This window comes from Epinephelus moara, chromosome 20, assembly GCF_006386435.1.
Source record: "Epinephelus moara isolate mb chromosome 20, YSFRI_EMoa_1.0, whole genome shotgun sequence".
NCBI classification, from domain to species: Eukaryota; Metazoa; Chordata; class Actinopteri; order Perciformes; family Serranidae; genus Epinephelus; species Epinephelus moara.
This window is the reverse complement of record NC_065525.1, coordinates 45,522,851-45,550,372: the sequence shown is the minus strand read 5'-3', so window position 1 is coordinate 45,550,372 and position 27,522 is coordinate 45,522,851. Positions and strand designations below refer to the sequence as shown.

Genomic DNA, 27,522 nt, shown 5'->3' with positions numbered 1-27,522 from the left:
TTTTTTTCCAACACACAACATTAATTTCAACTTTAGAATTACAACAATATTTAGCAAGTAGAACAAGACGTGCTTTCCGGCCACCAGATGGCGCTATTTTCACCATCTTAATTGCTGCTGAGGCTGTCAGACCATAGATTTTATATATTATTTTATCCACTTTGCTTCAACCGATCACCACCAAAATTTTATCATCTGTTCCTTGTCCCATTATCCACCTTTCCTGAACATTTCATCAAAATCCGTTCATAACTTTTTGAGTTATTTTGCAGACAGACAAACAAACAAACAAACAAACAAACAAAAAAACAAACAGACAAACAGATCAACACCGGCGAAAACATAACCTCCTTGGCAATAAAGGTAATAAAGGTAATAAGGTAATAAAGAGTGTTGCTTGGTCAGAACACGAAGCCTCTGTGTTCACTTGACTTGATTCCAGCAATTAGTTGTACTTTACAACAAACCAGGTTAGCCATTAACTGTCTTCCCCAGTTAGTAAGCACAGCTGTTATATTTGTATATTTGTGAATATTTGCCAGTAGCTAAATACTCCAAAAAAACACTCCAGCGGCTGTATTCATACTAGCACGTGAGGCAAAAATGTTCTTTGCATTTGGTGTGTACGCACCATTAGACTGAATTTCCATCTGTGCGGTCTGACTGCCTGCTGTAGCTTCTGTGGTATTTTTTTTTCACTACTCTGCCTCTAGTTGCCATCCTCTGATATTTTCACCTAACCCGAACCAATCGCACTTCTCTAGCTTGAACCTAATCAACCCAACCAACTAAGGCAACAAGTACCAGCCAATCAGAGGCAGAGCAGGGCGGTCATGCCTTAGCCATAGTATGAAGGTCCATTATAATACAACATGATTAGCCATGCGGTTGTGATTAACAGGATGTGTGTTTTTTGGAGCAGTGGACGTTTGTGTTTGGGGATAATGGGCTGTCAGACAAATGGAACATTTTTCCAACTGTTGGGATTCAAGCAGATTTCACTGATTTAATCAGCCACAATTCATTGTAATACAGACGTGACGTGGTAGTTTTTTTCCAATAGCCAACTAAAAAAACAAAACTCTACTTGAATCGCGTAGGCCCGAAAATAATATTCAACATCATTATGATACAGAAATATGTAGAAATATCAAAATGCATGTTATTTATACATGGGATTTAAATCTTGTTATCTGCAGGGTACTGAACCAACTCTTCACTCTTCACTTGAACGTTTCCATGGCAACGAGTAAAACAGTCTCAAGGTTGTCTAACAGGGGCTTTCGTTCTCTGCCCTCACAGACTTCACGTGGTGACAGTGAACTGGTCACAGTATGTATGATTGAAGTACGCAAGAGATCAGTCCACAAGTCCAGAGGGTGGACATTTGGATTCAGCCTATAACTCCAGCTGAGGCTGAATGTCTGACGGTGTCAGACTGAACTTAAGCTGAACCTGAGATGTCCTAAAATGGCCACCGTACAGAGGACACAACCTTTAAATATAGTGATTAATAATAGTAAGGAGAAGTCTTCTCTGGGCATTATGATGGTCTCTATCTGTTCAATAGTTTTCTGGTGTGTGATGAACATGGAGCTCCGTGATGATGATGATGATGATGATGATGATGATGATGATGGTGTGACTGCTGACTGTTAGTCCTTTCATTTCAGGGCATTATAGTTTGTGTTTATCAGTCTAACTGATGTGTTCTCCTGCAGCAGCCTCTCAGACAGGATCATTGATCAAACAGACATTTCCTCTGCACACGACCAATAACAACCCTGCGTCACCCCGCTCACCACACTTCCTCACTACGACCCATTTCTTTTAGTCAGCACTGACTTAATTTCTCTCCTGATTAAATATTTACCGAGCCCTGCAACGCACCGCGAGCTGCACCTTCACACCACACCGGAGAAGGATTCTGGGTGTTTCCACAAAACTTCCTGTAAAGTCCAGAGCTCAGCAAAACATGGAGGAAGCACTTTATCATAATATCTGCTTAGTAAGGCCGCTGGGAACGCAGCAGACATGCAAATAATGAAAAATGAGCTTCTACAGTAAATGATTCTTGTTTTAAGGTTACAACACAACATTTTGCTGCTGTGTGTAGAAGTTAGATTTCCATTCACTACAACAATGTCACACAATAGTTTCATAACACATCTCTTCACTGAGCTTTGTTTGAGTGAGAAGTTACAGTCATCACAAATGAAAGAAAATTAAATAATGACTTTCTTTAAGCTCTACCCTCTGGAAGTTATACTGGAGGTGTTACCAGCCGTTACTGCTCAAGATATAAATCATTTTCTGAAACTGATCATCCAAAACAACTGCACCAAAGATCTAGTTTTGTACAATTCTGCATTTGCTGCTGCTAAACTTAGCTTAAAGTTTCACAATACGTCAAAAAGAAACTGTAATTGTAGCAAAGGTGGAACTGGTCGAGTAGATGTAGCTGTGAGCAGCTGACATGACTCGCCCACCAGTGACATCAGCCCACGACTAGCTCCCTTCGCTCCTTGGCCTCTATAAAGAGTTAAGGCTCAGACACACTGAACAGACAACAAAGAACGAGTGGCGACAAGGCCAACTTTTGCATCCCCTCAAGTCACCTGTGTCTCGACTAAAAATCTGCACTTGAACACACTGTAAAGACTACAGCCAACCAGCACGTACGTTTAGTGCCTGCCTGAGAGGAAATAACTCTCCATACAGCAGGCGATGGTACTCTGTATTCCACTGGAAGACCAACAGGACAGATTCTAAATGCTAGCATGCTAGCCAGTTAGCACATTAACAACACAACATGATCAATCAATTACAGTGCGCCATCTGACAATGACACCAACAGTTAGGAACCATTTCTGCTGCAGGGCTCAATGGCTAAATATAATCTTCCCTAACATATCAAGCTTGTTTAGATCTCACGCCCTCTTAACTTTAGTCGTTTGTTTGCTCTCCTCACTTTCACTTCTCTCCTAATGCGCTGAGCTGCAAATCAAAATGATTTCTCTCAGTCAGGCTCCTCTGTCTCAGACACTGATTCAACATGCTGAATTCACAAGAGCTGACTTGTGCGAACAGTGAGGGACACACCACAAAAACTAGGGCAACAGACGCTCACTGATGGCCTGACATTGACCAACAGCCAGCTGTTGGCTTGGTGTGTCAGGGCCCTGAGGTTAAAACAGAGGCAGCTAAGGTTAAGAGAAGGGTAAGGCATATATCTTATTACTTAAAAGATGACTAACATCTTAGTAAGTCATACAATTTTCTCAAAATTGTATGACTTTTTTGCAAAATCTAGCAAAAATCTCATGGAATACATAACAGATTACATTTAGGGCATGTATTCAGTGTAATGGAGTACGTTTTGAAAGTAACCCTCATAACTCTGGGCCGCATTAACCCAACCACAATCGGCCCACATGTGGTGTGTACAGATCTGGGCCACATTAACCCAACCACAATCGGCCCACATGTGGCATGCCATCACATAAACGGTGCCATCATTGCCGGACCTGGCCCATATCTGGTTAACATACCACTTGCCATGCCAGCAGTAGACCAGCAGTGCCGGCTTGATGCCGGATCTGGCCCAGACCCATCTGCTATGTGGGTTCATGTATAATGAATCATAAAGAGGGTTATTGCTACGTTTGACCTCATTTATTCACAATGGTGGTGGGCGTGGTTATTAGAACCTGTATCTGTCAGTCTGTCTGTCTGCTGTGTTCTCGGCACAAAGGCACCATTTACACTTTGTCACATGAATAATTGTAATCAGATGCAAAAAACTGGCAAATTTCACTAAGCTGCGAAACTTTATGCCATTTTTGCACTTTATTATCTTTTGTGAATCAGACCTTGAGACGGGGCAGGCAGAGGTTGCAAGTGATGCCTAATACATAGCGCTTTCAGCAACCGCAATCCCTTCTTTGTGAATTCACCCGAGTGTTCAGTTTATTAGGAACACCGAGCTAAATCTAATGCAGGCTAATAAAGACAGTCCTGCAGTATATCCTCCTTCATGAAGGTTATGTTCAGATTTTGTTGAAACTGTGTAACAAACAATAAAGACAAACAAACAAACAAACTTGAAACTCTATCAGGAGCTGCACCTTGTCAAAATAAATCCAGACCTATATGACTGGACCATGTGTGACTTTAATGTGAAAGGACAGACACAGGAAGTGTCCATGCTCAGCAGTCAGACAGGAGTCAGGTTAATTTCCAGGGCTGGTACCTGCGGTTATTCCACAGGCTAGTTAATAACATGTCGGGCAGGAAATCCAAAGTGTGGGATCATTTTGAGAAGGTGAAGGACGAACCCAAGGTGATATGTAAACTCATCTTCATTGGTCGACTACAAACATGACGTATCATCTGAAACATGGAAGTAGCTACATGCCCATTAGCCCACAGCGTCATTAACAGGCGGCTCGCTCAGTGGTGTGACGTGCACTTGGAGATAAAATATAGGCCTATATTAATGAAGGTTCATTAGTACGGTTTGTATTTCTCTGTAATGTAGCACAGTGTTAACAATGTTACTGATACTATTCTTTCTCACACCTTCAACTCAAACCACCAAAATATATATCATTTAATCATTACATTCATATCAGAAACATGCAGGAGACTAGTCCACTGATGGACCCTGATGAGGACTGTTGGTCCACTGATGGACCCTGATGAGGACTGTCGGTCCACTAGGAACAGTCTCAGTCGGGGGCAGCTCTTCCCCCACTGATATAAATAGGGAGGACATCATAACCAAAACACCTGTCTTAAATCATGTTTTGTTTCTTTTTTTAAATAAAAACAAAAAGTTTCCACACTATCAACATATTGAACTGTGGTGCAGTTTGATCCGGGGAGACTTCACACCTGTAACTCTGAAACGAGGCGGGTGCAAAGACCTTATTAACATCATTTTGGAAACAAATCATCCCAATCAGACTGTTTGACAGAGATCTTCAATGACTGGATCCACAGACACAACAAACTGTTACAGCCCTTTGTTTACAGCCTGCTCACATCTACGTAAGAGATCACTGTACAGTGTTTCTCTGGAGAGGAGACTTTGGACTGCAGTGACATATATACTTATTCAGCAGCTCTGTACTGAAGCTGGAGCCTGTTTGACCCTCACAGCCTTACAGATGTCACAGGGTGACAGCTAAACCTCACCCAGCCTTAGCACAGCCAGATGCTGCACAGCTGGCAGCCTCTTGGTCACTGTGACTCTTCTGAGGCACAAACATCACAGGTTTGACTCCCGGTAACAAGTCCTGAACCGGACAACAAGCTGCAGCTCCAGAGAGTGATCAAAGAAATGAAATAGAAATAATTTCAGCAGACAAGGAGGTGTGGAGCATGAACTGTGTGTGTGTGTTTATGGTAGCATGGTGGGGTCTGGATTAATCCTCCATAATATGGCTCTTAACAGGCTGAGTTAATCCAGAGCTAACGAGCAGCTGTTAGATGGACAGCAGCTCACAGGCCGCTCGACTACACACACCCAGGGACACTTTAAAGGCCTTTAACTTGAAGTTATATATTTGTACAATAGATGAGGAAGACTGCAAATGAACATGGATATAAATGATGCCCAGTTTTAAATAGACATTTTTTGAATCAGCGCAAATGCATTCAATGCGTTTGTAGAACTTTTGTTTCTATACAAGGAAACTCCAGAGGGCAGCTTTCACTCTCAGAGCGGAGATGTTCATTAGATGTGATCGACTGAAACTCAAAGCAACAGAAAACCTAAAGTCACATATTTTCGACCTGTCGACAGATCGACCTGCCATACATCCGACAGCTCGCTGCGCTCTGTTTGAGCTCCGCCCACGGCTGGATGAGGTCATCAGGTGCAGCAGCTGCTATATTTCACTGCTAATGCACCACATGCACAGATTAAGACCATAACTGTCCTCAAATCCTGTGAGCCATCCAGATGTTGTTTATGAGCACATTCAATGATCCAGAGAGCTGCTGTGAAGCTGAGAAGCCTCCCGATGACACCGACACTCAAACAGGCCGAAGTGTTCCTGCTTCATTAACAAAAGGGTTTAAAGAACGTCATCTGCAGTTTCTCTTATGTTTTCCAAATCACACTGATTTCCCTCCGTCCTCCTGCAACAGTTCACCTTTATCTGCTGGTCTACATTATTGTAAAGACTTGTCTTGTTGGTGCCTTCAAGAACAATCTGACATCTGAAAGTCCAGAGTGAGCTGCTGAACAGCAACTTTTCAACATTCATGTTTGTTTAAAGCAGCTTTTAAAATGGGACATCTTTCTGACTCAACACCAGACTGCCAACAGTTCACTAAGCATCATAACCAATGAATATAAATGCAGACAAGTATTTAGTGAACCTCATTTCCCATCAGGCACAATGGGACACAACCAAAAGTGATGCTCACATGTAGCTGAGCTCTAAGATCTTACCTCGTTCCTCTCTTTGGACAGCAAGATGAAACCATTGTTGTCGACCAGGAAGCAGTTCAGATCCTAAACAGGAGGTAGACGGAAGAAGAAGAAGAAGCAGAAGAAGAAGAAGAAGAAGAAGAAGAAGAAGAAGGAGAAGGAGAAGGAGAAGGAGAAGAAGGAGAAGGAGAAGGAGAAGGAGAAGAAGGAGAAGGAGAAGAAGAGTGCGTTACGTTTCTTTTAGCATTAGGACTGGTGTTTGGTGACGAGCAGACAGAGCAGGGAGGATTACTTACAATGCTCTCACAGCTGAGAGGACACACGCCTTCGATGGTTGAACACTGAGAGAAAGAGACGAGGTGTGAGGGTCAAAGGTCGTCATATCATCACAAACAACATCAACAAGCTGAATCTCTGACATCAGAGCTGCAGAAGCTGCTTCACAGCCCAGCTGAATGCACACGAGGAAGATGAGGGTAAAGACCAGGAAATTATAACTGCATCAAACAAAGTAAGATGATTTCTGTCTCTGTGAGGGACAGGGTAACATTTAGTAGTCGTATTAAGAGAATGATCTTCTCAACCAAATGTTAAAGTTATTACAAATTCAACGCAGCAGTCATTACTTTTAAGAGTTTGCAAATAAAAAGACAAAAATGTACAACAAAGAAAATAGTGCTGAATAAACTTTGACTCTAAACATGAAGTAAAATAAGAGTTACACTGAATAAACACATGAATCAATAATCAGTGTTTACTCACGTCTGTGTCGCTGGGCTGGAAGCAACAGTGTGATGAGTCAAGGAAGATGTGAAGGGAAAAAAACACAGTAAGGGTAATTGTATGAAAATCATTAAACTGCAGTTTAATAGAAATAATTAAACACTGGAACATTTTAAATGACATAAAACATCACTTGGCCGAACTTCTTCAAACTGGGGGCGTGGTGACTGGCATCTACTGTAGCTAATACACTGACTATTAAAAGCTATCCATACAACCCCACATCCAAAAACCTGAACTATCCCTTTAAATAACCGCTGGTGACTTTGCTCTCCTTGGGCAGTGAAACAAATACAACAGATGATAAATACACTCAGGTCAAAAACACAGAGACCAGAGAGAACAGTTAATGTCAGACAGAAGAGATTTATTTTAAAATGACTTTAGTTGTTTTTAAACGACAGAAACGTTATATAAAGCTCAGGAAGTGTAAATCAGTGGCAACAGGATTCGAATGTGTTCTGTAGGTGATCAGATGAGCTAATGTCAGCAGTGAAGCAGCCCTGTGAATACATTAAACGGCCTGTCACAGCTGTCAGCTCTAATTAATAATGTGATCTGCACCATCAACCTCTGCAGGACATCTGCACACATTCAGCTGCAGCTCTGCTTCACTGAGCTGCAGGAGACGCTCACAAGGTCGAAGACCTGCAGAGAGTGTGTGTGTGTGTGTGTGTGTGTGTGTGTGTGTGTGTGTGTGTTTGTCTGTCTCGTGTCGAATGTGTGGACAAATTCTGTCTCATGATTAAAAACTCTGGAACTGAACAAGTGTCCCGGAGAGGCTGTAATCCGTTAGATCTTTACTGCCAGCAGGGTGAAAATAAAAACAGGTAAAGTCCGTCCTGAGGAGGACGCTAGAGGAAAGATCCATTAGGTACCTAAATGTTAAGTGTTTATCTTCTGTACGCTGGTAACTTTTGGTCATCTCAGACTCTGAGGGCTCAGTCACACCAGCGTTCATTACAAAATCTGTCATGATTTTATAGACTCAATGGAATCGTCATGATCACTGGGACTGCCTTTCAAAGGTGCGGTTAAATTTGCTCTGAGCTTTTCCATAAAGTTAAATTTTAATGAACTCTGACATGTAAATTTGAGCCGCTGACCTGCAGCAGACTGTCTTGACAGTACTGACCTCTGAAGAGTCCAAAATAGAGCCGGGTTAACGAAGCACAGAGCTGCACTTTGAGCTGAGAGCTAAATTTAGCAGCGTGTAGGATTTAGGGGGATATATTGGCACAAATAGAATACATTAAGTATGTTTTCTTTAGTGTATCATCACCAGAGAATATAAGAATCCTTTTGTTTTCATTATCTTAGAATGAGCTGTTTATATCTACGCAGGGAGCAGGTCCTTATCCAGGGAGATCGCCATGTTTCTACAGTTGTCCAGAGCAGACAGACCAAACACTGACTCTACATCGGGACATTTAGGTTTTCATGTCGGCCCCTGTAGTTGGCAGCCGCTCCGCAGCGAGAGCGTTGACAAAACATCCATCCATTCATCTGCTTATCTGGGGCCGGGGTCACAGGGGCAGCAGGCTGAGCAAGTACTTTGGATATCCATCTTCCCAGTGACCCTTTCCAGTTCCCAGGCCAGATCAGATCCATAATCCCTCCAGAGTGTTCTGGGTCTGCCCCGGGGCCTCCTACCAGTTGGATGTGCCTGGAAACCTCTAAAGGGAGGTAACACCCTGATCAGATGCCTGAACCACCTCAACTGACCCCTTTCATTGCGAAGGAGCAGCGGCTCTACTCCTGTCCAGCCACGCTACGGAGGAACTCGTTTCAGCCACTGGTGTCCGCGATCTTATTCTTCCGGTCACTACCCAAAGCTCATGACCACAGATTAGAAAAACAGTTAGTGTTTATACTGATGTGAAACACCTGCTCCGTTTGCTTTAGAGACACAAAGACCTGTGTGGATAATTCAGCTCCCAATAAAAACCTCCTGAATAAACCAGGAGAAGTTTCAGCTGTTTGCAAACCTCTTCGCTAGATTCCAGTAAATCCTACACACTGCTTCTTTAACTGTAAAGATCAGAAAAGAGGCCACTTAAACAATAAAAACTTAGCTGAATGAGGAGCATGAGAAACATTCATCTCTACTTTGGTCTCTAAAGGGTCAAATCAGCTGTTTTACATCTCATTCTCTTCACACTCCACTTAATCTTAATATGAAAAGTCAAAGAGACTTAATGCGCACAATTAATGGGTTCTGCTCCCTAATGAAGGAAAAGGAAAATTAGAAAAATGACCTCTGAATCCAGAGGATTATTATTGGATGGTCACACAGTAATAATAATTTCTTCGTCCTTGGAAAACTTAGTGTTGCTTAAAATTTGATGACACACTTAGTATCTGCGAGCTCAGTCGCCAACTGGTAGACTTCTGCCTGAGTGCAGATCATGCTGCATCTCTATGCTCCCAATTTAACTCACAACTTAACGACCTAACTCCATTTTTCTTTTCAACAGTCAAACTGCTGCGACCATAACGTTCGCCTCTTGTTAATATTAGAATCCCAGTGGACACCTGTTGTGTAGAGCTCAGTGTATTCTGGGGTCAAAGCTGATTTTAGTTGAACTCTGGTCACTAAACTACATATACTGGTGTGACGGAGCATCTGGATGCAACAGGGTCGACTGGGGACAAAGTTTATGACCCCAGTCTACAATTATGCACCGTCAATTTACCTCTATCAAAAGTGTTTATTTTTGCCACTGACAGGCTCAGATTGTTTTTAGAACTGTCTGACAACATTACTGAAAGGATCCTACAGACAAATGAAACGTTTCTTATCTTTCACTGGTCTGTTTGTTTGTTACTGTGATCAAAAACAACAGTGGGAAACATTAGTGAAAGTTGGAAAGGGAGTGCTGGGGAGATTCTGTTGTGTTGGAGTACAGAAAGTGATTTTAAACTTCACGGCTGAATATTTAGCTGAGTTTGACAATGTGGAAAAGTCTGCGAGATTTTAGAACGAGACTTCCCCTTGAGCGAGACTTGGACACAAATCAGCAAAAGGTACGGAAAATGTTCCCTTCCTCTGTAGGGTCTTTTCTGTAAGTTATCAGACACGTAGAATAAAACTTTGTGCCTGTCTGTGGCAAAACAAAACACTTTTATTGGACATAAACGGATGTTGCACAACTGCCCGTCAGGGTTACATTTGTAGTTTCACTACTGTGGCTGCAGCGCTCGCTCTCAATACTGGGCCAGTTTCATTAATAGTCTTTCCCATTAGTCACTTAGACCTTTTTCCATTGTCATTTTTGGCCATTGTTTCACTTTAGGATGTAGATGCTTTCATAAACAGTAAGTTAATAATTGTAATGTTAAAGATGGCGGTGTGCCTCGCACCATTTACTAGTCAGCCCTTGTCTGCGTTTTTTGGCCCGTTGAGTATGTTGAATCGGAGTTGGCGGAGCCTGTTGGCCGTTCAGCTCAGCGCACAATAAGAAAAAGGAAAGTGAGTAAAGTTACAGCTAAAGTCGAGAGGGTTCTTCAGCAGAAATGTTTCCTGATGGTTTGTGTTATTGTTTACTGGCGCACAGCAAATACACTCTGTTCTTTCAACACTGGATTGTGTTGTTAATGTGCTAACTGGCTAACTAGCATCATGATGGTCGTCTGGTTTTTTCCTATTTGAATGACAAATTCAGACTACTGCCATCTGCTGGTGTGAAGAGTTATTTCCTCTCATGCAGGTGCAGAACAATTTTTGCGGTACAACTTTTCAGCTGAGGCACAGGCGACGCGAGGTCATGGTGTGTCTGAGCATTTAAAATCCACCATCGATCGGCCTGTAGTGTCCATACAGCTTTTCTAACGCAATACTTTAAGGGGGCAGCAGAGCGCACCAAGAAACACAGCAGTGAAAGACGGTGAAAAAGACAGCTAGAAAATAAATAAAATGTGTGTAAAGAATGGAGGTTTCAAAATGTTTTATGGAGGAAGGAAGAACATTTAACGTGTTTGTTAGATCAGAAGAAAACACACAATGAGTTTTGGTGAGAAACGCTGAAACTTTGTGTGACTGAGGTCAGACTGAGGTCAGACTGAGGTCAGTGTTGGAGGGATAAGTGTCTGTTATCAGTTAAGGTTCAGGTTGGTGTCAGTGTCCTCTTTTGTGACATCAGCCATCATGTGTGAGAGTGCGTCCTCTGATCACCTGCTTGGCGATGGCCCAGAACCTCTTTTCCAGCCAATCCAAGGACATCTGCACCCCGATAGCTAAAAATAGAAAACACACACACACACACACACACACACACATATACGCATTAAAGACAGATGCAGGACAAGATGGACTCTGCAGAGCTGAACAGTTTGCTGTTTGTGGAGGAAAGACGGAGGACAGGAAATCAATTCGACCCTGGGTTCACCTCTGTCGTGTCCTGACGCTAATGAAGGGATGTAAACACTGATGAGCCTGATGGTGTGTGTGCTCCCTGCAGACGCCGTAATGACGCCCTCAGTCCCTCAGTAATGTACTGAAGCTGCTTTATTACTCTGAGTATCACAGTGAGGTACACAGCGAGTATTTAGGAGCAAGCTGACGATCTGAGTGACGTCAGATGCGTGTGAGAGGTGTTTATTCAAGTACATACTAATGTTGAGGTATTTTTACTTCACCTCTGCAGCCTACTCAGTGGTTAGATTAAAGAGGTTTAAATTGTGATTTGTCACTTCGTATTATGTTCATCTGATTTTCCAACAGTAACAACTTGTAAAAAGTTTGGTCAGGTTTTGGTTCTGCTGGTCCCATCTGGTCCCAACCGGTTTGATTTGATGCAAACTGGCTGAACCAGCATTTGTCATTATGACGTGTTCCGGAATACAACCGGCATTTTTTGAAAACCTGTTGGCCATATAAACCACAGACAGCACAAATAAGAAACAAGAGCTCGTGATGAAAAAAAGGACACACACACGGACCAATGGGCCGACAGTAAAGTCCAGACTCTACTGAGCAAATATGTGACGGTGTAAATACTAATCATTTTGATCATTTTGACTCATCACAGTGAAAGTGACGGAGCAGTGACGTACAATACGTCTGTTCCTGTTCCTCTTGGCAGTGCAAATGCAAACACAAAAAAAAAACCCTTGAATGTATGTAGTTTTCAGCAGAGCTCCACACTGGGCAGCTCCTCTCAGGAGGTCCCCAGAACTGTTTGGTCCAAAAATGCTTTTAATTTGCCTCCATGCACCAGTCACCATGCAGTTATTATTTACATCCATGTCTGAACAAACATGGATGCTTCACAGAACATCTATACAATCAGCACAGTTTCAAGATTAGTGTCACCAATTCAATATTTGACCAAATCTTTCCCCTTTTGTTCCTGAGATAAGACGTTATACCAGGAAAACTTTTTGCAGAACATCATGATGTCACAGTGAAGTCAGCCTTTGACCTTTTCGATATTAAATGTCATCATTTCATCACTTTATCCTTGTGCCCAAGAGGACGTCTGTGCCAAATTTTAAGAAATTCCCTCAAAGTGTTCTTGAAAAATTACACTGATGAAAATGAGACAGCTGCAAGGCCTTGGTGACCTTGAGCTTTGACCACCGAAATGTAGGGTAAGGTGAGGTAAAACTTTAATGTCCCCCAGGGGGGCAATTTGGGATACAGACAGTAGTTATAAGAACAACAAAACACACAGAATCAGTCTCACACACTGTCAGGGGTAAATCATGGACAATTAGTGGTCACTGCTGGTTAAGAAAAGCGATAGACGGGACAACAGACGATCTGTAATGCTTACTGCTACATTCAGAAAAGGCAAAACCTCCACCCTGATGGAAACATCTGACACTCAACATGGATGGGATGTTAACAGTCTGAGACAATCAATGAAATCAGTTCACCTTTATTCCAAGCGGACGTTCGTGTGAAATTTGAAAAAAATTCCCTTGAGCTGTTGTTGAGATATTGTGTTCACTAGGGCGAGACAGATGAGGTCACAGTGACTTTGTCCTTTGAACACTAAAATCTAATCAGTTCATCACTGGGTCAAAGTGGACATCTGTGCAAAGTTTAAAAAACATTCCCTCAAAGCGTTCTTGAGATGCTGCGTTTACGTATGCGAGTACGTAAATATGTGAAAACATCATGTCTCAGCTATCAACAGCACCAAAGCATGAAAACTCATTTAAAGGCTCCTTTTCAAAATATTTCCTAGATTACGTGTTCATGTCAAAATGAATCATGGCCAAAATTTTGTTATTGAATGTTTTAAACTCTGAAAGAACCTCAAACCTAAAAAAAACATCCAGTCCTGGTCAAACTGTATTTTTGCTGTTGCTCCCACCAGATTCTTCAGTTCATTAACTTTTAAAAAAGTCACTAGCAGAGCAATTAAAAAACACCACGTTCCTGCTGAGATACAAAGATCCGGTCTGAGCCGGTGGCCTCGACTGCAGCAGCTCGTCAGCTCTGTGACCGCGGTGTTAAAGGACCAGCGGGGGTCGTTTCCACTCTGACCAACATAAAATCTCCAACTGGTTTTTGTCACTTCAATAATGAAAACTGTTCCTCACACAGTTCTCACACACTCACACTCACACACACACACACACACACACACGTGATACCTGGCGACATGTCGAGCCTCTTGTGGACTGGTGTTATTGGAAAGCGGAGCAGCTGTAAAACCTTTGATTTCTGGTTACTGAACGTTTCAGCGGCTGCAGATTTTTGGGCGATGCTGCAGTGCAGGAAGAAATAACTGCCGTCTGTTTAGAGTACAGAGGAATTTAGCGTAGGATATTAAATTAGTTACCTCCTTTTGATTTTAAGAGACGTCTCATTCTTTTTCATTCAAGCTCAAAGTCTGACATTTATATTTGGTTTACTGGGAAATAAAACTTTTTATTTATTCCTCCAAGATGTCGTCACAACTTGTCGCCTGAACAACCACGACTCTTGAACAGAATAACACTCATTAATGTTGGATGATTACAGAGAATCAACAGTTCCAGTTGGCTGTGCAGAGACAATGAACTTCCTCTTTGTAACTGAACACCTCGTCATTCATCATTTCTTGTTAGTACCTTTCACCTATTAACTTTTCCTTTCAACTACTTGTGACACATAAGAACATTCAACACATGTTTAAGGGGCCGCACACCATGCCGCGTTTTTTGCGCCCTCAAATTCATTGTTTTTAATGTAGATGCGTGGCAGGCGCGTTCAAGCGCCAGAGCGACGCCATTGCAGTGTGCACGTGTTCCCAACGCCTCAGGGTGTGACAGCTGTGCTCTGAGATAAATCGAGTTTAACTGTTGGAATGAAGCAGTGCTTCATGGTCCTCGTCATGTGACAAGGACCAACCAATCACAGCTGACAGATATCTTTCTCTTCTTCTGTAAATATTCAGTCTGACAAACACGGAGAAGTTGATCATGTTAGTGCAGGGCTACCCAGAGCTTTACATCTGTCCCACGAACGATAGGCCTACACACTTATAAACAGCTCCTGGAAGAAGATCAGCTCTGCTCTCAGGGTTTCAGGTAAACAGGCTTGTTAAGGTTAGCAGCCTCAGACACATCCTGCTGCCACGCTCTTGAAAGCTAGCACAAAAAAGGCACAAAAGCACTGACTTTGTGTTTCTCAGGCAGTTAAAGACGCAGCATGTGTACAGCTCATATAGCTGATCTGTTGTGTTTTAGCTCAGTGAAACAGATTCTTTCTTGTTTGGATCAATTTGAGATTTTTCAACTGCGAGCATAAATCTCATTGTCCCTCAATCTGCTAGTCTATCTACTGTTAATGTCTCAGAGCTTCAGAAATATGTCTAATGTCTATATATTAAGTATTTCACTTACCTTATGTACGAGACAAGATTTGAGTACATTATGTAAGTAAGTTCAAATAACCTAACGTTGACTTTTGGTCTCACACAGGACATGAACAGCCACCACAGACTTGACATACGTAAATACGTAAAATGGTCCCCATTCATTCCCATGAAAGTTGCTCAGTGGTGCATAAAGCCAAAAAAGCTCTATTTCTGTGATATAAAATTACCCAGATCTTCCGCATTGTGGGGCCAACAGGGCAAATGCAAAGTGACTTGTGCGGCTCTTCTTGACTTTCAAAATGTTGTTGGACCAACTGGATCAAATCCTGATAGTGAAACAAGTCATTTCATGGCAGTTTTGATGCAAAAAAAAAAAAAAGTATCTATTTATCCATTGATGTACAGACGACTCTTTCACAATGTCTATGGGAAAAAGTCTTTTGTGGCCCCATGGCATCATGGGACAGACCCAGACGATGTAATTCCACTTTTGACCACTATATAAATTTAGCTTTAAAGCCTGATGCAGTTCGTTGAGGCTTGCTGCGGCCACTAGAGGGCGCCGCCTACAATAAATGTAAATATGAGTCATAATAAGCTGCTTGTAGAAACAACCTATAGGGACATGCTTTAGAGGACGGTCTGCTGCATTCATAACTATGAAGATATTTTAGTTTGAATTCATCACTTAACACAGACTGATAAAAGGAGAACATTCATTTCTTTGTTATTCCATGTAAACAAGTTCAACCCTCGCTGTTAGGCGCTGCCCTTGATGCAGAAGTCAGTGAGAAATCCCTGTTTGCGCGACAGAGAGCTTAACGAGTCATTTAAAAGTCAAGTTTTGACGTCTACAGGCTCAGTGTGCAGCAGGATGTTTGTAGCAGAGGGAAGAAATGTGACGCTGCATTTGTGTTGTGACCTTTGGGTCCTCTAAACCTCTTAAAGCATCACTCTCCTTCATTCTTTTTAAAATAGCCTCTCTGCAGACTCAGTGGTCTGCGGCTTTGCTCCGCTGTTTGATTTCATTTCTCTGTTTTTTTTCTCCTTTCCTGTCAGCAGCGTCCTTATCGCCGCCCTTCAGCGCTGCAGCTGCACTGTTTCTGCTGCAGTCTGCAGGACGAGTCCGCGATGGGACAACAACACACCCCACACATTTATTCTACTTCTCAACCTCACGTCAGTAAGCAAACTTATAAATACGTCACAGCGTGCACGAGGAGTTCATGATGACAGAATCTGCATTGTTATTGTTGCATGTGTGCTTTTTATTTTACTAGTCGAGCCAACTCCTCCTGTGTGATGTAACTGGGCGCCGAGTGCAGGAATAAAGTCTGTTTAAGTGCTCCCCTAAGAACATTAAAGTTTTATGATCCAATTTTCTACCAGCACTGTTTACACTTTTCTTCATATTTCATGTGTTTACTCAGGTTTTCTCTGCACGTTCCATCACAGCTCTGGTGTTGAATCATGTTTTTATTTCCACCTAACTTCCTGTGATTTTTGACACTCCTCATCATCTCTGCTGTTAACTGTATTTGTTGTTTATGGATTCTGCTACATGTTTGCTGCAAACAGCTAATCAATACATTTTCATCTGATCCAGTTTCATGTCATCTGAAACAAGAGTGTGACACTGCAGACATCACAGCGGGAAGTAACAACGCTGCAGCATCCAAAAAAGTATTAACCTAAAAATAAATGAATTCAATGAAATGTCAACAATCCCCAGCATGAACGTTAGCATGAAACGTTCCTGCAAACTATGGATACGTTACATTTGTATGTTGTTGTGTAGCGGATACGTTGAAACTTTACGTTTTAACAATGCTGTGGTTACTGTGTGGTTCAGTTTAGGCACAAAGAACACTTGTTTATGGTTTGGAAAAGATCGTGTTTTGGCATTAAATACCTGCTTTATGTGGCACTATCCCCGCCGGTAAAAAGCCATAGATTGCCAGACAAAAACCACGTTTGGTGCCTAATAAGCCTCTGGAAACATAGCAATGACTCGCTTAGCATAAAGACTGGAAGCAGGCTGGCCTGGCTCTGTCAAAAGTTCAAATGCAGCAGAGAGCAGCAGGCTGGAATTGAACCCACAACCTCTGCAGCATAGACAGTGCCTTTGGACATCAGGTGCCCGTTCCACACACTGAGCTACTGGGCGTCCAGATTTCACTGGAATGGATTTTATAAAGAAAAAAATAGTGCTGATAGAGAACCTAAAACAATGGAAGGGAACAATAAACTAAACGCTCACATTAGTAAATGAAATGATCATTTTAAGGAGAAACATTTAGATAATGAAATATACAAATATAAAACTAGTTCACGTAAGAGCAGTATGAAAGTAAAGGTAAGGTAAAATCAGTACCAGTGATGGCTGAAGAGGATTTAATCAGTTATTTAGAGACGTTGTGTTTGTGTCTCTGTGAGTGGAGTCCGGTCTCTACGCTCATTTTCTTTCCTTACAATCAGGATTAAAGACTGGTGACGTTTTTACTTTGTCTTATTGTCTGAGAATCAAAACCAACAGTGAATGTTTCTTCTAATAAGTACAGTGTGTGTGTGTGTGTGTGTGTCTGCAGCCTGATTTATCTTCTTCCTCTATTGATGATAAAAACACATCAGTGAGTCACACTGTGTCACATCTTCCTTTATTACCATGAACACACACACTGTAGTTTATTTTGACTCAATCCCCAACACACACCGTCCTGCTGCAACAAATACTGGAGCATCAAATGTGGATTAATCCACCGCTGAAAATAGTCCCTTACATATGCACCGTTTCCTCCTGTTTATTTGAGAAAATCTACAGTAAGCAGCTGCTTTAGGAAATTAGACTCCACAGTATGAACAGTGGTTACATGAGCCTCAAAACCAGACACAACTCAGCCTCTACTGACCAATCAGACTGCAGGGTTTCTAGCTCCACCTTTTAGTACCAGATCTGTGTGCTAGGTACCCCAACAGAGGGGGGACCAAACATGGGGACGCTAAGGAACGCTTCTGTTGGGACCATCCACAACTTTTCACTGTGGAGACAGAAAAAAAGGGCACTGAAGTGAACTGAACCGTACTGCTCTGTGGAAACGGGCTTTATACTCATGTTATAGTTTAGTGTCCTGTGCTGCAAACCTTTAAACCTCTGTAGCTCCAGCGCTGTGTGCAAAAAGTTAACGTACAGCCCTGCTATTCATTTGAGATTATTTTTCATTTCCATGTTGTGCAGCTGTTTATTTTCTAACAGGAGAATATAATCCCTGTCTTTGCATTTTATATTGATCACAGTCTCTTTTTATAAAAGTGTTTGTGACATCTCAAATGTGGCTTTGACTTGCAGCTGAACATGCAGCCAATTTCGTAGATACGTATCATGACATACTGATGTCATACTGTTACCCACGGCAACAACAAGCATGGCTGAAAGTGAAATTATTAGCGACTCCTTGGTGGTTCCAAAAAGAGGAGCAGCTTCAGTAGTGTGGAATAAACTGTGTCGTCCTGAATGTTTTACTTCTCTTAGCGCTCAGAGGGAACTCATTCAGCGGCTCCTCTGGCAGCAGCACAGCGTCTCTCCCTCTCCTCTCTGATTCTGTCATAAACCTTTGGTGATGTCAACCTACATGAATAAACTCCATATATGTGAATGTTTGATAGTTGTGGTATCATAACAGCCTGTCACAGGTTACAGCCTGATGATTAGAGGAGAAATGGCAGAGCATAAAGGTCCAGGTGGAAAAAAACAACTCAGTCATTTAGGATTTTACTAAAAGAAGGAAATCAGCTGTTGATTTATATATATAGATCCCAGGGGACATTTTTTGTGTTTGGGAGCTGTTTAAATGTGTAATTAGTGGCAGATTTGATTTAGTTGAACTTTTAATATTGTAACAGAATCTGAATCTCACTCTGAGTTACTGCTGTTGTTCACAAACTAAAGAAATTAGATATAATTTCTGCTTATTTTTTACTGAATATTTGAAGCAAACTGAAACTACATCACGTAGTTTGTTCTATGTTCTTAAATTAATAATATACATATGTATATATACATATATATATTTTACTACTCTGTCATTTTGTCAAGAATATCGTTATCACAAAAATACGCTGAAATATGGTGATATTATTTTAAGGCCATATCACCCAGCCCTACATTCGGTACAGTGCTGCAAAGAAATACTACAGTGTCTCTGTCTCATTCATTGAGAGCTCAGCCTGCAGCTGCAACACTGTTACTATTTCTGTCAAACTCTGCTTTAATGCACATTACACGCTCAGTACAACACGTTCAACACACACACACACACACACACATACACACACACCATTAGCAGCGGCATGTGGCTTCTCTCTCTCTCTCTCTCCCTCTTGCTCGCCCTCAGTCGGCAGGCGGGGTGTGTGTTGGACAGGAGCTCAGAGACGATCAGCGGGAGCTGAGAGAGCAGCGATGTGGACGAAGAGGAGGAAGACAACGACAAAGAGCTGCGTCTGATCTGGAATGAAACTCCAGTCCAGCTTTCAGATTCTGGTTTCATCGAGGATTTGAGCTTCTGTCTTTTTGTGCTGAGACCAGTTTCTGTCCTTGAAGACCAAGTCTGGTTTCTGGATTCAGATCTGAAATTCCAGATTTTGGTTTTAAAGAGAGACGAGCTTCAGATTCTTCTTCTTCTTTTGTGACCGCTGCAGATGAAGCAGAAGAAGAACAGTTTCTGTCTTCTTTCTCTGTTTGGAGGCTGAAGCAGCAAAGCAGATGGTGAGCGGCGTGTGTGTGTGTGTGTGTGTGTGTGTGTGTGTGTGTAGATACTAAATGTACAGTAATGTGCCTTTGAAAGTGAGAGGAGTGTGTGTCCTGTATCTGTGTGCATGTACACTATGTGGCCAGAAGTAAGTGGACATCTTGTCCACATACTTTACTGTATTTTATTCATTTAGACCCTTTACTTAAAAGAAAGGGAAATCTCAGGGCTACAGAATACTGGACCTTCAACTAATGATTATTTTCATTGTTAATCCATTTTGATTATTATCAAGATTAATCAGTTTTGGTTTTGTCTACGAAAGATTAGAAAATAGTGAGAAACTTCCCTGCTCCCTGAGCCTGAGGTGACATCATCAAATGTTTTATTTTGTCGGAACAACAGGATTTTCCCAAAAAACAAAACAATGTGACGACTCGTGCAAAAGTAAACTCTCCCAGTCATCACTCTCTGTGTGGTGGTGTATTTATCTGCAGAGACTCTGCCCTCTGCCTGGATTCTCTTATTTTGCTGCGGTCAGGACGCTCCTGGGCGTGTACCTACACAGCGCTCAGGTGAGTTCAGGATTTGGTAAAAAGGTAGCAGCCAGGTGTAAGACAGGAAGTAGCAGACATCCAAGAGGAAATCAGGAAAATCGCTGACAGAGCGTTGAAAAAAACGCAAATATAGCGAGGCGAAAAGCTGAGCAACAAAGCTGGGGTCACTTTAGCACATAGTGTCCCTTTAAGGTTAAACTAAATAGTTGCTTGTTAGTTTTCTGTCAGTCGACAGCACACAATATTTTGGACAATGCTGTGTCAATGCAGTTTGTGTTTGTCCCTTTCCTGTTTCAACACACAAAGTCAGTTCAATAAAGAAATGGTTTTCCCAGTTTGATGTGGAAGTGGAGTCCTGACCTCGACCTCATCCAACACCTCTGGGATGAACTGGAACACCGACTGTGAGCCGACCTGATGACCAGAACTGAACCTTACTGATGTTCTTGTGTCTGAATGGAAACAAATCCCTGCAGCAGGTTTTGAAACCGGTTACAGCAGCACTTGAATAAACATTGTTTTTATCAAGATGTTAACTGGAATCTTCAGCTGTCCACATACTTCTGGCCATATTGTGCACGTGTATGCCTGTGCTTTTAATAGAGAGAGAGTCTAAAAGCATGTGGGAGTGAGCATGTGTGTGTGCAGTCAGTTGGTGTGTTCTGGTTGTTTGTTTGCTCTCTGTGGTTTCCTCACTCGTCCTGCCTCAGTGTGGATGCTGCAGTGTGTTTGTGCTCTCGGCCTTTTGGACCGAAACACTTGGCTGCCTCGTTCTCAGGCTGTTTGAAGGAAAAGTGCAGCCACCGGGGGGGGAGAGGCTGCCTGTCAGAGGCCATTAAGCAGCTAGCGGGACGCCACGTTAGAGCCCAGGAAACCGGAGCGATGCACTGCAGATGAAGCAGGGAACATCACATCGGCAGGACTTCAGCGACAGAATCCCAACAGCTGAGATCTAAATCGAGATAATAATCCACTACATTTCCACATGCACAAAAATGACTGCTTTGCTGCTTTTTGTCGACCCACAAACAGGAAAAGAGAGGCCGCTAAAGTTAATTTGAGGCCGGGCGGCTGCAGGTTTAATCCCGAAACGTGAAACAACTTCTGAAAACACAGCTGATGTTTTCCACTGCCACAAAGGAAGGAAAGGGAAACATTCGACATGTAAAATTAGCTACTCAGAGCCAAAAAAATATAATACAGCTTTGCATTTTTGGGAAAATTTGAAGGGGTTTCCCAATCACCTAAATTTGGCCACACGTTTCTGGAGTAGCTCCTGGTGGCAATTAGAAGAACTGCAGCTTAAGGCATTGTTATTTGTCCCTGGCGTGTCCACGTTTGGTCATGGACTTTCCACATATGACGTCCAAGGTACCCTGGGTGTGTTGGTTGTTGACGTTCTGGGACGCCGTGTCAACTTCTGCCTGTTACATGCATTGTCTGTTTTCATAATACACTTCTGTTTTCACAGGAAATTTAACATTTACATACAGTCTCTTGGTTGGTACAATGCCGCTAATTCATGTTTTCTTTCCTCAAATAAATAACACACATGGTTAGGTTTAGGAAAAACGAACAGGGTTTGGCTTTATAATCTTATGGGACACGAACACCGCTGTCCCGGCTGAAAGTTGTGTTTGTTGGACCCAGCCACTGAAACTCCCGCCCACCTTACTTGGACTTTCGCTGCCTTAACTTTCGTTCTTGTCCTGCCACGGCCCCCTGACGCCGCTGAGCGCTGTTAAACTATAATGGCGACCGGTTGCGTATCATGCCGACTTTAGTGCCTTTCGTCAGTGTCTGATGCCGCAAGTCACCACCCAAGCGTCGGATATCGATGACTTTGGAGTGAGACCAGGTTGGATATATGCAGTGATTGTGATTGTGTCATCAGACCATTGATGTACAAAGCCTCCGACATACTTTCCGCACTGAACATCTGTGGACAGCTGCCGACTTGTACCGGACGTGCAGATTCCATTTATACACATGCGCATTTCTCCATCCACACTTCACTCCAGTGGTCTCAGCTGTCATGGTATTCCTTTAAAGATGAATTATACAAATGTGGGTAACGGTGAATCTCCTTCTAAAATGTTTCTTAAACTTAAACTGTATCAACAGAAAATCTAAAGAGGAAAATGCAGTTTGGTTTGAAGCTGCTGACATGGTGCTTAGCTCAACAGAATACCTCCTCTGGGCTTCACAGTCTGATAGTGAGCTAAGTGACCAGCAGGCTCTCCTAGTGCACAGCCACTGATGATGATGTTTACATAAGAGCCCAAGCGTAGAATCAATCAGATCGATCAGAGATTAAATGATCAGTTCAGAGTTAGAAAAAGACAGAAATTTACGGTCAGTTAAATTCAGACAGAAACACCAACAGCTGTTCAGAGCCACTGTTGGACCTCCATAAAGTGCGTCATGCCATCATCTGTTTGTCGTCCTGAGAAGCTCGCTGCTTATGAGGCAAAGTACTGTGTACTTAACACGTACTTAACATACTACTGTGTATTTACAACATACTACCGTGTATTTACTACATAATACCGTGTATTTACTACAGACTACTGTGTATTTACTACAGACTACCGTGTATTTACTACATAATACCGTGTATTTACTACAGACTACTGTGTACTTACAACATACGACTGTGTATTTACTACAGACTACTGTATACTTACAACATACTACCGTGTATTTACTACATAATACCGCGTATTTACTACAGACTACTGTGTACTTACAACATAATACCGTGTATTTACTACAGACTACTGTGTACTTACAACATAATACCGTGTATTTACTACAGACTACCGTGTATTTACTACATACTACTGTGTATTTACTACATAATACCGTGTATTTACTACAGACTACTGTGTACTTACAACATACTACCGTGTATTTACTACAGACTACTGTGTACTTACAACATACTACCGTGTACTTACAACATAATACTGTGTATTTACTACAGACTACTGTGTTACTACAGACTACTGTGTACTTACAACATAATACCGTGTATTTACTACAGACTACTGTGTACTTACAACATACTACCGTGTATTTACAACATACTACCGTGTACTTACAACCTACCGTGTATTTACAACATACTACCGTGTACTTACAACATAATACTGTGTATTTACTACAGACTATTGTGTACTTACAACATAATACCGTGTATTTACTACAGACTACTGTGTACTTACAACATACTACCGTGTATTTACAACATACTACCGTGTACTTACAACATAATACTGTGTATTTACTACAGACTACTGTGTACTTACAACATAATACCGTGTATTTACTACAGACTACTGTGTACTTACAACATACGACTGTGTATTTACTACAGGTCTTGTGAAAGTGCTCTAAAGTCTCAACAAAACAGCAGATGTGAGATGACGACACGACAGTAAAAACAGAAAACAGAGACCGGTTGTTTCCGACACCATCTGGGCTCCCGAACAGGCGTCTGTTCCACTCGGGGATTGAAACCACAGTTTTAATCTGTGACCCCGCCGCTGCTGTGTGGGCGGTGTCTAATCTGGCTGATGGTGCTTTTGACAAGTTGTTTCAACAGCTGTTTGCTTCCCAAAAACTTTATAAATATCAAACACAGAAGGAGCTGAGGACATTTTTGTCCTCACTGTCTGTGAGTGTGGAAGGATTTTCTGAGCTGGTATCACAACAGGATTCTTCCTGTTTTAGTGTTCTTTTGAAGCAGGAAACAACTTACTGACATGAGATGACATAAAATCCACAATGAAATTTTGGAAAAACATGGATGAAGTGATGAGCCTGGACTACAGGAAAACAATGATTTTCAAGGTGCTGCTTTTATGAGGCATCTCTGATCAATAGAGATTTATACTTATCAATGCACTTAGTGACCAACAGCACTGAGTGTCCAATATCATCAACTATTCAATCAAATATGGTCTCAAAGGATATTTACCGTGCGCTAGCAAACAATAACGTAAACAATTAGAAATTATTACTGGTTAAAGTTTAAAGGCTAAAAAAAAAAAAAAAACATCTTAACATATTACACGTTTGTTTCGATCTGATGCCCTCTTGACTTTAGTCTTTTGTTTGCTTTCTTTACGTCCGTTTCTCTTCTCGTGCGCTGAGTTGAACTGCCAATCAGAGTGATTTCATTCACCGACGGCTCCGCCAACTCTGATTCAACACACTAAATCAGCGGACAAGGGCTGAGTAGTAAACGTGGCGAGACACACCGCCATCTTTAACGTTACAGTTTATTAACTTACTGTGGATAAAAGTATCTACATCCTAAAATAAAACAAATGCACAACACAGTACAAAGTCCTTAATTCTCTTTGGCCTGGAAAGGTTGCTAGACTATTTCACAGATAACCCTCCTAAAGTTTGAGTTAAGGTGAATGTGACGTCCTCAACCTACACCCAGCAGCCTCTACACTCTCTGTGAAGTCCTTAAAAGTCACAAGTCCAAAAGAAAGAGGTGCCAAGTGGTGCAGAGAGGAGTGCTCGCTCAAGAGACAAATGCATAAAGAGGGAGACGGTGAATAGAAGCAAAGCAGCCAGGAGCGACTTCAGCTCTTGATAAACAGAGGATGACATACCAACTTTGCTTTTGTTTTGGTCCTCAGCTCGCAGCTTTAGAAGTGTTGGAGTGTGTGTAAGCATGCAGCAGTGAGTGTGTGGAGTGTTTTTATGGTGTTCAGTGTTGTTGAAGTAAAAGTCTCCAGACAAAGACGTCAAGGTGGAGTTTGTTTCTCTACTACACGGCTCCTTCTGCAGGATTTATGTAGGACAAGAGCACGTTGTTCTGTAAATCCTCCTGCTTTTAAAACGTGTAACATGACTCAGAGTCCATCTGTTGTTCCAAACATCAGGCAGTGAGAGGTCAGAGGTCATCTTTTCCATAGGATGCCCTGTGATCTGATAAAGGCCCTGCTCATCCTCTTACAGGCTGCTGTAGCAGATCTTAGTGACTGACAGCTGTCATTCACAACTGTGACTAAGCCTGTGGATTTTTTATTGTCTTTCACGGCATGTTAGTGGAGTGCTGCACACATACCTGAAACCAACCAACAAGTCCTCGTACCTTAAGGACAAGAAGGGTTCCCAAAAGACTCGATATCTGTGTGACTCATATGAGCATTTTCTGAAGTGCATTTTGCAGCTCAGGCTCTGACTGATCTCACTGCTTTTTACTTTTGTCTCCATGTTTATAGCCATAAAGCTTTGAGACATTTACAAACTTAGTGTTGATGCTGTTTCGCATCTGTTCGCCCCTACGTCTGTTTTCCACTGATCTCTGTTGCTGTTGTTCGGCTTCTAAAATTTGCTTTGTGTTCATTCTGGGCTGACTTTAAAACTACCTACCTTTATGGTAAACACACACACACACACACACATCCAATGGGATGAGACATTCAAGTTAGAGCTGCAACAATTTACCGATTATTTATCAACTATTAAATTAATCGCCGACAAATCTGATAATCGATTTAGCCTATCAGTTTGGGTAACTTTTTAAGAAAAAAAAAAAAATCTGAATTCTTTGACTACAGGTATCAGACAGTTAAATTTAATGCTTTCTAAGACTTGTTCGAGACACCTTTCAACTAAATTTTGGACAGATTTTTTTTCAACTCATGAATTACTTCTTTAAGAATCGCAGGTAAACATTGCAGGCAAGTAATAAGATTTGTAACATTATAAATGTGGACTTTACTTAGAAAGGCTTCATATATTTTCACATTAATTTAAAAAAATGATAAATGAAATTAGATAAAACCTCACAAATTCAAATTTAAGACTATTTAATGATCAAAAAGTTAGATTTAACATAAATATCTAAAAAATTTATCCCAGATTTCATCTAGACGTCTTGTGACCCGCAAATCAATCAATCAATCAATCTAAGATCTATGCAGAGCAGAGTGTTACGGGTAGCTACTCAAAGAGAAGCTTGTAACACGGACTCCCTAGGTCTCAACAACTCGTCATACATGCCAACTGGTTGATCCAACTTACTGTCAAAAGTCATTATTATCATATGCAAAATCTGTCCAGGTCAAAAGTTTCTGAGCGACTGCTGTGCAGACTGAGAAGTATGTTGGAGCTTGTATTTAGCCAAATGGCTGCTGGTAGGGGGATTCGAGCAAACTGAATTTCCCATCCAACTGCCTGACTTCCTCCTTCAGAGGGTCTGTGGTAGTGTGACATATCGCTGCTTCTGCCTCAGTTGCTTCACGTCAAGAAACATAAACACAGTTTGCTTCGACAGAATACTTCATCTGCCAAAATGATCACTGTAGATCAGTTACTCATCTCATGTTACATCCGATTTGTGAGGAAAAGACTTTGTTTTTCACGCATGCCTCCGTGGTGAATGAAGAATCCAAAAGATGGAGAAAATTCTTGATGAATTAAAGTAAAAAGAGGCAAAAGTGGCACCAGAATTCCTGACCAATGAACAAGCTGGGAGGCGGGATTTCAGTGGAATGCGTGAATAGAGTTCAAATGCACGTACCAAGTATATGATTTGGATTATACTGCACGAATTGTTGCAAATAAATAAATAATTAAAGTTACTTCGCAAACTGAAGGTTACTCTTGGTGGGTAACTGATATACAAATGATCATTTTGGGGATGAAGTATTCCTTTACACTTTTAAACAAGCTACCAATGCTGTTGTTTTTCTGGTGAGAAATGTCTGCAGAGCCCCTGAGCATCAGTACATACTGTCCATTATCTTCCATCCACATGCAGAGGCTTTGCTTGTGATTATCATCTGGGAACTAAAGCTCTCACACTTCTAATTTTTGGTCTCTTGATGATTTGAAGTGACGTCAAATATTCTTCTGGGAATGTGCCTCTCCATATGTCCTCCCATTATCTCCCTTCTCTACCTGCATTGTAATTTCTGCTGTTTTGTAATGTCAGTTGTGGCCTGGAGGCACCTTCCTGCCTCACGCAGGCCGCAGCAGAGTGACTGGCATCATTGTGCCAACTTAACAAAAGAAAGACCTGCAACAAAAGAAAGACCTTGAGGCAGCTTTTCACTGGCTCTTTATAGCAGCTACAGAGGGATGATGGAGTGACAGCACTTTTCTTTACCTCTCTGCAGCGTTATCTCTCATGCACCCCCCCCCCCCCCCCC

At 41.9% G+C, this 27,522-nt stretch overlaps 2 protein-coding genes across 2 annotated transcripts in view; one reads left to right on the top strand and one right to left on the bottom strand.

The window, feature by feature from the left end:
* LOC126407356 (voltage-dependent calcium channel subunit alpha-2/delta-4-like) overlaps positions 1–27,522 on the bottom strand; it is a gene marked incomplete at its 5' end in the record, with an annotated part of 135,442 nt that overhangs the window by 7,464 nt on the left and 100,456 nt on the right. The window contains 4 exons of the mRNA XM_050072155.1: positions 6,464–6,526; positions 6,739–6,783; positions 7,205–7,219; positions 11,400–11,461. Of these exons, the coding sequence (XP_049928112.1) occupies positions 6,464–6,526; positions 6,739–6,783; positions 7,205–7,219; positions 11,400–11,461 (185 nt within the window). The remainder of the gene's footprint in view (positions 1–6,463; positions 6,527–6,738; positions 6,784–7,204; positions 7,220–11,399; positions 11,462–27,522) is intronic.
* Positions 19,470–27,522, top strand: part of LOC126407745 (leucine-rich repeat and transmembrane domain-containing protein 2-like) — a 12,503-nt gene continuing 4,450 nt past the window's right edge. The window contains exon 1 of the mRNA XM_050072931.1: positions 19,470–19,801. The gene's annotated coding sequence lies outside the window, so the exon portion shown is untranslated. The remainder of the gene's footprint in view (positions 19,802–27,522) is intronic.